At 47.5% G+C, this 12,812-nt stretch overlaps 1 protein-coding gene across 16 annotated transcripts in view; it reads left to right on the top strand.

The window, feature by feature from the left end:
• DOCK3 (dedicator of cytokinesis 3) overlaps positions 1–12,812 on the top strand; it is a 244,387-nt gene that overhangs the window by 48,752 nt on the left and 182,823 nt on the right. For all 16 annotated transcript variants that reach the window (XR_014454283.1, XR_014454285.1, XR_014454279.1 and 13 more), the window contains exon 3: positions 9,989–10,029. Coding sequence is in view for 7 of the 16 variants with exons in the window: in XM_083155809.1 (XP_083011935.1) it covers positions 9,989–10,029 (41 nt within the window). In the remaining 9 variants the exon portion in view is untranslated. The remainder of the gene's footprint in view (positions 1–9,988; positions 10,030–12,812) is intronic.

Raw genomic sequence — 12,812 nt, forward strand, 5'->3', positions numbered from 1 at the left:
GGTGTACACACGTGTTATACTGGGATATACACATTCTCCCGTTATGCTGGGGTATACACACACGTTACACTGGGATATACACAGGCTCCCATTATGCTGGGGTGTACACACACACATTATACTGGGATATGCACAGACTCCCGTTATGCTGGGGTGTACACACATGTTATACTGGGATATACACAGGCTCCCGTTATGCTGGGGTGTACATACGTTATACTGGGATATACACAAGCTCCCGTTATGCTGGGGTGTACACACATGTTATACTGGGATATATACAGGCTCCCGTTATGCTGGGGTATACACACATGTTATACTGGGATATACACAGGCTCCCATTATAGTGGGATGTACACACATGTTATACCAGGATATACACATGCTCCCGTTATGCTGGAGTATATACACATGTTATACTGGGATATACACAGGCTCCCGTTATTCTGGGGTATACACACATGTTATACTGGGATATACACAGGCTCCCGTTATGCTGGGGTATATACACGTTATACTGGGATATACACAGACTGCCATTATGCTGGGTTGTACACACATGTTATACTGGGATATACACAGGCTCCCGTTATGCTGGGGTGTACACACATGTTATACTGGGATATACACAGATTCCCGTTATGCTGGGGTGTACACACATGTTATACTGGGATATACACAGATTCCCTTTATGCTGGGGTATATACACGTTATACTGGGATATGCACAGGCTCCCGTTATGCTGGGGTGTACACACATGTTATACTGGGATATACACAGGCTCCCGTTATGCTGGGGTATACACACATGTTATACTGGGATATACACAGGCTCCCATTATGCTGGGGTATACACACACGTTATACTGGGATATACACAGGCTCCCGTTATGCTGGGGTATATACACAATATACTGGGATATACACAGGCTCCCGTTATGCTGGGGTATATACACATTATACTGGGATATGCACAGGCTCCCGTTATGCTGGGGTGTACACACATGTTATACTGGGATATACACAGGCTCCCGTTATGCTGGGGTATATACACATTATACTGGGATATGCACAGGCTCCCGTTATGCTGGGGTGTACACACATGTTATACTGGGATATACACAGGCTCCCGTTATGCTGGGGTATATACACATTATACTGGGATATGCACAGGCTTCCGTTATGCTGGGGTATACACACACACGTTATACTGGGATATACACAGGCTCCCGTTATGCTGGGGTGTACACATGTTATACTGGCATATACACAGGCTCCCATTATGCTGGGGTGTACACACATGTTATACTGGGATATACACAGATTCCCGTTATGCTGGGGTGTACACACATGTTATACTGGGATATACACAGATTCCCGTTATGCTGGGGTGTACACACATGTTATACTGGGATATACACAGATTCCCGTTATGCTGGGGTGTACACACATGTTATACTGGGATATACACAGATTCCCGTTATGCTGGGGTGTACACACGTGTTATACTGGGATATACACATTCTCCCGTTATGCTGGGGTATACACACACGTTACACTGGGATATACACAGGCTCCCATTATGCTGGGGTGTACACACACACATTATACTGGGATATGCACAGACTCCCGTTATGCTGGAGTGTACACACATGTTATACTGGGATATACACAGGCTCCCGTTATGCTGGGGTGTACATACGTTATACTGGGATATACACAAGCTCCCGTTATGCTGGGGTATACACACATGTTATACTGGGATATACACACGCCCCCAATATGCTGGGGTATATACACAATATACTGGGATATGCACAGGCTCCCGTTATGCTGGGGTGTACACACATGTTATACTGGGATATACACAGGCTCCCGTTATGCTGGGGTATATACACATTATACTGGGATATGCACAGGCTCCCGTTATGCTGGGGTGTACACACATGTTATACTGGGATATACACAGGCTCCCGTTATGCTGGGGTATACACACATGTTATACTGGGATATACACAGGCTCCCATTATGCTGGGGTATACACACACGTTATACTGGGATATACACAGGCTCCCGTTATGCTGGGGTATATACACAATATACTGGGATATGCACAGGCTCCCGTTATGCTGGGGTGTACACACATGTTATACTGGGATATACACAGGCTCCCGTTATGCTGGGGTATATACACATTATACTGGGATATGCACAGGCTCCCGTTATGCTGGGGTGTACACACATGTTATACTGGGATATACACAGGCTCCCGTTATGCTGGGGTATATACACATTATACTGGGATATGCACAGGCTTCCGTTATGCTGGGGTATACACACACACGTTATACTGGGATATACACAGGCTCCCGTTATGCTGGGGTGTACACATGTTATACTGGGATATACACAGGCTCCCATTATGCTGGGGTGTACACACATGTTATACTGGGATATACACAGATTCCCGTTATGCTGGGGTGTACACACATGTTATACTGGGATATACACAGATTCCCGTTATGCTGGGGTGTACACACATGTTATACTGGGATATACACAGATTCCCGTTATGCTGGGGTGTACACACATGTTATACTGGGATATACACAGATTCCCGTTATGCTGGGGTGTACACACGTGTTATACTGGGATATACACATTCTCCCGTTATGCTGGGGTATACACACACGTTACACTGGGATATACACAGGCTCCCATTATGCTGGGGTGTACACACACACATTATACTGGGATATGCACAGACTCCCGTTATGCTGGGGTGTACACACATGTTATACTGGGATATACACAGGCTCCCGTTATGCTGGGGTGTACATACGTTATACTGGGATATACACAAGCTTCCGTTATGCTGGGGTGTACACACATGTTATACTGGGATATATACAGGCTCCCGTTATGCTGGGGTATACACACATGTTATACTGGGATATACACAGGCTCCCATTATAGTGGGATGTACACACATGTTATACCAGGATATACACATGCTCCCGTTATGCTGGAGTATATACACATGTTATACTGGGATATACACAGGCTCCCGTTATTCTGGGGTATACACACATGTTATACTGGGATATACACAGGCTCCCGTTATGCTGGGGTATATACACGTTATACTGGGATATACACAGACTGCCATTATGCTGGGTTGTACACACATGTTATACTGGGATATACACAGGCTCCCGTTATGCTGGGGTGTACACACATGTTATACTGGGATATACACAGATTCCCGTTATGCTGGGGTGTACACACATGTTATACTGGGATATACACAGATTCCCTTTATGCTGGGGTATATACACGTTATACTGGGATATGCACAGGCTCCCGTTATGCTGGGGTGTACACACATGTTATACTGGGATATACACAGGCTCCCGTTATGCTGGGGTATACACACATGTTATACTGGGATATACACAGGCTCCCATTATGCTGGGGTATACACACACGTTATACTGGGATATACACAGGCTCCCGTTATGCTGGGGTATATACACAATATACTGGGATATACACAGGCTCCCGTTATGCTGGGGTATATACACATTATACTGGGATATGCACAGGCTCCCGTTATGCTGGGGTGTACACACATGTTATACTGGGATATACACAGGCTCCCGTTATGCTGGGGTATATACACATTATACTGGGATATGCACAGGCTCCCGTTATGCTGGGGTGTACACACATGTTATACTGGGATATACACAGGCTCCCGTTATGCTGGGGTATATACACATTATACTGGGATATGCACAGGCTTCCGTTATGCTGGGGTATACACACACACGTTATACTGGGATATACACAGGCTCCCGTTATGCTGGGGTGTACACATGTTATACTGGCATATACACAGGCTCCCATTATGCTGGGGTGTACACACATGTTATACTGGGATATACACAGATTCCCGTTATGCTGGGGTGTACACACATGTTATACTGGGATATACACAGATTCCCGTTATGCTGGGGTGTACACACATGTTATACTGGGATATACACAGATTCCCGTTATGCTGGGGTGTACACACATGTTATACTGGGATATACACAGATTCCCGTTATGCTGGGGTGTACACACGTGTTATACTGGGATATACACATTCTCCCGTTATGCTGGGGTATACACACACGTTACACTGGGATATACACAGGCTCCCATTATGCTGGGGTGTACACACACACATTATACTGGGATATGCACAGACTCCCGTTATGCTGGGGTGTACACACATGTTATACTGGGATATACACAGGCTCCCGTTATGCTGGGGTGTACATACGTTATACTGGGATATACACAAGCTCCCGTTATGCTGGGGTATACACACATGTTATACTGGGATATACACACGCCCCCAATATGCTGGGGTATATACACGTTATACTGGGATATACACAAGTTCCCGTTATGCTGGGGTGTACACACATACTCATAAATATATATACAAAACATACACACAAGAAAGGTGTCACCACAGGTAATGGCAATCATACATTACCAGGGAAGTCCAGGAGCAGAGCAGTCCAGGAGAGGGTAAGCAACCCTGATATACACATGCTTCCGTTACACAGTTTACACACACTGCCATTATGCTAGGCCAGGGGTAGCCAACTCCAGCCCTCGAGAGCTACCAACAGTTAATGTTTTCCAGATCTCTTCACAGAATCACAAGTGCAGTAATTAGCTCCACCTGTGGATTTTTTAAAATGTGTCATTCAGTAATGAGTGCACCTGTGCAGCAGCTAGGTTGTCTGGAAAATGTGACCTGTTGGTAGCTCTCTAGGACTGGAGTTGGCTACCTCTGTGCTAGGCTATACACACATTCCTGTGTCACTGGGATATACAGTTGGAGGGTGTGGATTATGCTAGAGACATATACACATTCTGTTTAGAATCCCTTGGAGCGCAGTAGAAGATGCAGGTTATAGAGGATATTTGTGGATAATACAAGGGCAGGTGAGTGCAGATATGCAGACAGTCATGTGGTAAGGCAGATAGGCTGGGACAATACAGATAACCTGAGGAAGCTGGAGTTGAGATCCACTTGGTTAGAACATACACAAATTATACTCCAGAGCTGTAGGAGGAAACCTGACAGACAACATTACATACAGAATCAGAACCATGAGCAGCATCTTTGGCAAGGAGAAGTACTGCTGCTAACGTGACGGGTGCTCTGGCGCCCCCTGCTGTGTAGAATCATACTGCAGGTATCAATAACCAAATCGTGACCTACAGTATGTTGGGTTATATAATTGGCGCACACGGCAGGACACACTTTCTGCAGGGTTGCCTACCTGACCCTCTCCTTCAGGGAGAAAATGCTCTGTTCCTGGACTTCCCTGGTAATGTATGATTGCCATCACCTGTGGGGAGCTAGGTCCTTGATAAGAAAGGTGTTTCACCACAGGTGATGGCAATCATACATTACCAGGGAAGTCCAGGAGCAGAACATTTTCTCCCTGAAGGAGAGAGTCAGGTAGGCAACCATGACTTTCTGGCTGCATAGTGCTGGCTCCCTGTAATGATAGCCGCCATCTTACTTTATCCACACATGGATGTATTATTGATCTCCTGGGCACTACTAGTGTTAAAGCATTCTGAGAGATATCCTGATGAGGAGACCTGGAAAACATGGTTTGGCATTGAGGATGTGAGGTCTTTGCAGCATGGTGTCAAAGCAGACAGAGCAGGCATGTCCAAACTGTGGCCCTCCAGCTGTTGTGAAACTATATATCCCATCATGCTTTGCCATAGTTTTAGCATTCCCTAATAGCAAAACTGTGGAAAGTAGTTTCACAACAGCTGGAGGGCCATAGTTTTGTTTCACAACAGCTGGAGGGCCATAGTTTAGTTTCACAACAGCTGGAGGGGCCATAGTTTGGTTTCACAACAGCTCGAGGGCCATAGTTTGGTTTCGCAATAGCTCGAGGGCCATAGTTTGGTTTCACAATAGCTGGAGGGCCATAGTTTGGTTTCACAACAGCTGGAGGGCCATAGTTTTGTTTCACAACAGCTGGAGGGGCCATAGTTGGGTTTCACAACAGCTGGAGGGCCATAGTTTGGTTTTGTAACAGCTGGAGGGCCATAGTTTGGTTTTGCAACAGCTGGAGGGGCAAAGTTTGGTTTCACAACAGCTGGAGGGCCGAAGTTTGGTTTCACAACAGCTGGAGGGGCCATAGTTTGGTTTCACAACAGCTGGAGGGCCATAGTTTGGTTTCATAACAGCTGGAGGGCCAAAGTTTGGTTTCGCAACAGCTGGAGGGCCATAGTTTGGTTTCACAACAGCTGGAGGGGCCATAGTTTGGTTTCACAACAGCTGGAGAGCCATAGTTTGGTTTTGTAACAGCTGGAGGGCCATAGTTTGGTTTCATAACAGCTGGAGGGCCATAGTTTGGTTTCATAACAGCTGGAGGGCCAAAGTTTGGTTTCACAACAGCTGGAGGGCCATAGTTTGGTTTTGCAACAGCTGGAGGGCCATAGTTTGGTTTTGCAACAGCTGGAGGGCCATAGTTTGGTTTCACAACAGCTGGAGGGGCCATAGTTTGGTTTCACAACAGCTGGAGGGCCATAGTTTGGTTTTGTAACAGCTGGAGGGCCATAGTTTGGTTTTGCAACAGCTGGAGGGCCATAGTTTGGTTTTGCAACAGCTGGAGGGCCATAGTTTGGTTTCACAACAGCTGGAGGGGCCATAGTTTGGTTTCACAACAGCTGGAGGGCCAAAGTTTGGTTTCGCAACAGCTGGAGGGCCATAGTTTGGTTTCACAACAGCTTTATTTACAACATTTATATTTACATTACATTCACTGTCTGATTCTCGTTAACAATATGCGCGGTAACTATGTCATAGCGCATAATGTTTACCGTGTGCCCGCTATAGCATTAATGATGCACGCTCCCACAGATCTTCAATGATAACCCCTATCGTCTGAACATGCAGTCAGATCTGACGATATTGGTGGGGGTCACGGTGACGTCACTGAACTTTATAGCTATCGGTATAATTCAGTGTTTACCCGATGTGTCGTTCGTTTCGTAGCACCGCAGATATCGTTAATGGGACGTTGTTTTCAGTAACACTCCGTTAACAATATTGGCGGTGCGACATATCTCATAGTGTGTACCGGCCGTTACACTTAGGAATAAAACCATCTTCTATGTTCCTTAGCTGGAGGTCAGTGATCATAGAGAATAACACCCCTGGGATGGGAGTTTCCAGGTTAGGACCCAGCTTCATACCCCATTTACACAGCACCTCGACCCTGCTGGTCTGCGGCGTTTACACTGAACTGGGTCCGCCCTGCTTTTCCTTGTGGATGTCATTAAAAATGCTGCCCCCCTCCCCCCGCAGCAGCAGACAGCAAGCATCTACCGTTTTGTGTGTGCCCTCCCAGACCCCTGTGCTCCCCCCTGAAAGATAAATGTCACTGGTGTGAGAGGCACGGATGTTCAAACCCGTGCTGGGACCATGTACCCTGGCCTTTACCCAGGTCTTGTCTTTGTTCCACCCTGGTCAGGACCTGGGTAGGAGTCCCATGTAAATGGACACAGGTTGACCCCTTTTACACCTAGGACCACGAAACAAAAAAAACATTTTTTTTGCGGTGGTGTAAAAGGGGTATCAGTTGTGTTACTAGCTGATTAACGCTTTCATTCCCAGAGTCCCAGACTTAGCTGACTAATCTCCCAGTGGTGCTGTGCCCCATTCTCCCTCCTCGCCCCCTATTGCCATTGGATAATGGAGCTGATGCCTACCTAATGGAATAGATATTTCCGTCTACATTGTTCCAAAGAATAAACAAGATAATTACACACTCAGCAGTTCCCGTGATTGGAAAGTCCTGGCACCGGATCAGACACCAGCAGACGCCTCTCTGCGCCTGATAGCAGGGCTTTACCATTGCTGTATAATAATCCGCAGGTCTCACTGTTTTCTTCCCACTCGTGCACAGGTTCTCAAACTCGGTCACACAGTGCATGTTTTGTAGGTCACAGGTTCAAGTGAAATAATTAGCTGCACCTGTGAATCTTTTAAAATGTGTCAGTCAGTAATGAGTTCACCTGTCAGGTGACCTGGAAAATGTGATGGGGATGTCTATCTGTTGGCCAAAATCTGTCCCTGGAAGTTGCTCTGACCTCCTCAGGTGGAGCTTCCCTATGAATATTGGATGCAATTGGTTTGTGCATGTGTCCGTTTTCTGTGCTTTTCAGCTGCGATTTTGTATAATCCGGTACAGACAGGAGGAGTTATTACGCATGACTACTCTAACTGGGTATCCGGTTCCTGGGACAACAATGTATGGTGGATGTACATTAGGTTGACAATCAAAGGTCAACCCCAGCTTAATGTTGACACACATAATGGTAAAGCCATAGAGGGTGGAGGGGGCTCAGCCCGGTGCATTAAAGCTGCCTGAAGGTGCACAGCTCCTGTATTACTGGGGACCTGGCAGTGACAATACTAAGGTCGTCCTATGCCGCTGTCACCTCTGATTGCAGACACGTTTCCTGGCTGTGTTTATCTGCGGTGTCACCCTGTGTCTGCATGTGTCCTGCCCGCTCCGTTTATCCGCACACACCTTGGTGACATCTCAATGTCACCCTTGGCGTGTATTTCTCTGTGATGCTTGTGTACAGGAGCTGACACGTGCATGCTGCGGTCCTGCAGGGGTTTGGTCCCTCGGTGTCTGCTGCTTGTCCTCTAATCCTGTCCTGATGCAGTTGCTGGAGGTTACTGTAGCACATTGTGGCCTGTGTTCTGCTTGTCCTTGCTGTGTCCCGGTGCATTCTGCCTTGTCCTTGCTGTGTTCCGGTGCATTCTGCCTCGTCCTTGCTGTGTCCCGGTACATTCTGCGTTCTGTAATGGCCTTGCTGGGTCCCGGTGCATTCTGCGTTCTGCCATGCCCCTGTTGTGTCCCGGTGCGTTCTGCCTTGTCCTTGCTGTGTCCCGGTGCATTCTGCCTTGTCCTTGCTGTGTCCCGGTGCATTCTGCCTTGTCCTTGCTGTGTTCCGGTGCGTTCTGCCTTGTCCTTGCTGTGTCCCGGTGCGTTCTGCGTTCTGTAATGGCCTTGCTGTGTCCCTGTGCGTTCTGCCTTGCCCTTGCTGTGTCCCGGTGCGTTCTGCCTTGCCCTTGGGTGTCCCGCTGCGTTCTGCCTTGTCCTTGCTGTGTCCCTGTGCGTTCTGCCTTGTCCTTGCTGTGTACCTGTGCGTTCTGCGTTCTGCCTTTTCTTTGCTGTGTCCCGGTGCGTTCTACGTTCTTTCTGCCTTGCCCTTGCTGTGTCCTGGTGAGTTCTGCCTTGCCCTTGTTGTGTCTCGGTGCGTTCTGCCTTGTCCATGCTGTGTCCCGGTGCGTTCTGCCTTGTCCTTGCTGTGTCCGGTGCATTCTGCCTTGTCCTTGCTGTGTCCCGGTGCGTTCTGGCTCTGTATTACCCTGTGTGTATTTCCCTGTGCTTTCAGTATTCCCGCCTGTGTGTTCTGTTCTGTTAGTGTGGCTCCTCTTCCTGTCAGCCATATGCCTGTCCCCGAAGTTCCCTGTACTGTATGCCAAGTCCTGGAGGCATCCGTGTATCTGTGAGCCGTCCTTTGGCTATATTGCTGTGACCCCTGACCAGAGCCAGTGTCTCGTCTTCCCTACACCAGTCATGTTCCTTCCCCAGGACTTCTCTGTCCCACTGACCAGAGAATTGCTGCTTTACTCCGTGACCTTGGCGCTGCCAACATCAGAGCTGTAATTATAGATACATTTCCCCAGCCGTGTACCCCTGACCTCTGAGTGTGCACTTCCCAGGTGCTAAACCTACTGGGACTTGTAGTTCAGCAGTAGGCGGAGATCTCCAGCTGGCCTGCTCCTGGTTTATCGCTCAGAAATGCACAGTTCCCTCATTTATCTTTCCTGTCTGTTCTGTCATCAGGTAATAAAAGGTTCTCTTGTCTTTTAGGTTGGTACAGAGGAGCCACAATTCGGAACCCCGATGCCAAGGTAACGTGTCACAGTGGGTATACGATGTAATCAGAGGAATGTTATTGCTGGGCAGCACGGTGGTGTAGTGGCTAGCATTACTGCCCCACAGCACTGTGGTCAGGAGTTCATGTGTTCCGTTTTTTTCCCTCACACTTCCAAACCACACTGGTCGGCTAATTGGCTTCTGACAATATATGACCCCAGCCTATGTTTATCTATGTGATCGGAAATATAGAGTGCAAGCTCCACTGGGGCAGTGGCTGGTATGACTGATACTCTCACGGTGCATAATATATAAATAACTGGTAATAAATAATCCAACTATGAGCACTCGAGTGAGCTCCTCCCTCCGCACCCTCGCTGTGTACTGTGTGTCATAGGGTCCCAGCCCTATTACGTGATGGGATTCAGTGTAAATTCCCTTTAATACAATCTTATCTAAGGCCATTGTATCTATGGGGGGTGATTTAGGTTGGTTGGACAAAACCATGCTGCACTGCAGGTGGGGCAGATGTAATGTGTGCAGAGAGAGTTACATTTGGGTGGGGTGTGTTCAAACTGAATCTATATTGCAGTGTAGGAATAAAGCCGCCAGCATTTAGCCTGCACAGGAACAAAATAACTCCCCCAAATCTAACTCTCTGCACAAATTTAACTCTCTGCCCCACCTGGTTTTGTCCATTAGAGAAGGAGTTTGCATTTGCAATCCATCCTGAATCACGCCGTGTGTGTGTGTGTGTGTGTGTGTGTGTGTGTGTGTGCGTGTGCGTGTGTGTCAGCTCTTACTGCACGGAGCTGTCTGTGGTGCTGATCTGTCTGATCAGTTATAGGCCATGCAGAAGTACTGACGTCAGTCTGGGCTATTTATGAGGATGAGAGTAAGAGCTGTGTGGTTTAAAGGCAGATTTTGCTACGTTGTAATGTCACGCAGTCCAGGCTCCTTTCTGTAACAGGATATAATGGGAAACCTATCGTACAACACCATTTATACACGTTTCCCCAGAGCTCATTATGTACCGATACAGTCTGTAGTCCTGGTAGCGTTACTGTATGAGAGCGCTCTACAGTGTTATTCTTTCTCTAGATTGTGTTGTTGAAAATGCTCTAAAAATATGTTCACAGTTATTTTATTGCCAACCCTAAAAAAGGACGGGAAAACGGAGGTGCGATAATGGTATTGTTACCATCTCTGACTCTGATACATACCACATGATCTCCCTTATGCTAAGTGGCCCCACTAATCTGTGCTCATCGGCCCCTTGCTGTAGTCCGCCATTCAGCGACCTCGGGGTGCCCCCCCTATTATGTAGTAATCTACAATCCCAGGGATCTGCTGAGCCCCCTCCCCTCAGTGTTTCTGATCATTCACCAGGCCACGCCCAGTTCCAGCTGTACATTTGCATAAGTAATTGCATGCTTGTTAACAGTTCATTAGTGTTGGTGAAAGCTGCAATTCTATAAAAAGGATCCGAGGAAGAACCCTGCAGTGCAGATTGTGCTGGAGATCAGCCTTAATGTTTTACATCTGCTCTGTACATTGTCTCTCATCACACTGACATCTCTGTCTCTCTAATCTGTCTGTCTCCCCATCACACGTCTGTCTCCCCATCACATATTGGTCTGTTTCTCCCTACTGTCGGGCTGTCTCTCTTCTGTCCACACCCAAAACGAATGGTTTATGGGCCTTTGTCATCGATGGTTGCCATCGATAGTGTATAACTAGTATGCAATAGGGATGGCGATCGGTGCAGATGCCATCGATGGTTGCCATCGATGGTGATTCTGCACCCAGCCATCAATAGTGGCAAACTATTTGATGGATAACCATTGATAGTTTTAGCTATCGATGGTCATCCATTATATTTGACTGAATGGCCTGTGGGCTAATCAGCATTTGGGGGCAGGACTTCTGGGTGTGGGGGGCAGAGCTATGCTCTGTGTACCGGCACCTTGAAAAAAAAAAAAACGTAAACATCTGTTGTCCTTTGCCATCGATGTAGGGAAACCATCTGGTTCTCCCACATCGATGGCAAAAGTATTCAACATCGGCCTCAAATCATCGATGATTTCAAATCGCCGATGGTCGATGACATCCCTAGTATGCAATGGATGACCATCAATGTTTTTACATATCGATGGTCATCCATTTTCTTGGATTGATTGGCCTGTGGGCCAATCAAAATACAGGGGCGGGGCTTCATGGGTGACTGGGGCGGAGCTTTCTCCGTGTCCCTTGGGAGAAAAAGCAAAATGAAACTATTCGTTGAAGCTTGACATCGATGGTGGGAAACCATCTGGTTCTCCACCATCGATGTCAAGACTAACCGACATCAGCCATAAACCATTGAGGATTTCTAATCATCTATGGTCGATGGCCATCCCTATTACCGAGTACTTGAGACGCCGCCCAGCCGAATACATGCCATCAAATGATTTCTCCGGCCTGCGTAAACAGAAATCAGTAAAAAAAACTGCCTTTTACTTGCATGCGGCTGACGACCATTTGGGCAAAGGCTGAATTCAGGTGACTGCGAGTGATCCAGAATCGGCCACTATGTTAGAATGTGATGGTGGAACAGGATTACCTGCTGCAGCATGTGTGGGGAGGAGCAGGAGGTGGCAAGTGGTCAACTTAGAAGAACCTATTAGAGGTAGGCCAGGCCCAGGGTCTGTGTGGTCGGAAGCAGACCTCCTGAACCCAGCAGAGGGCTTCCGATGACCTGTCTGAGTAAGCTTAAGCCTACGCAAACTGACCGGCTTTTGCCACCATCCTGAGCTGTGACCGATGTTTGCGATGGGGA

This window comes from Crinia signifera, chromosome 8 (assembly GCF_055691185.1).
Source record: "Crinia signifera chromosome 8, ASM5569118v1, whole genome shotgun sequence".
Taxonomy (NCBI): domain Eukaryota; kingdom Metazoa; phylum Chordata; class Amphibia; order Anura; family Myobatrachidae; genus Crinia; species Crinia signifera.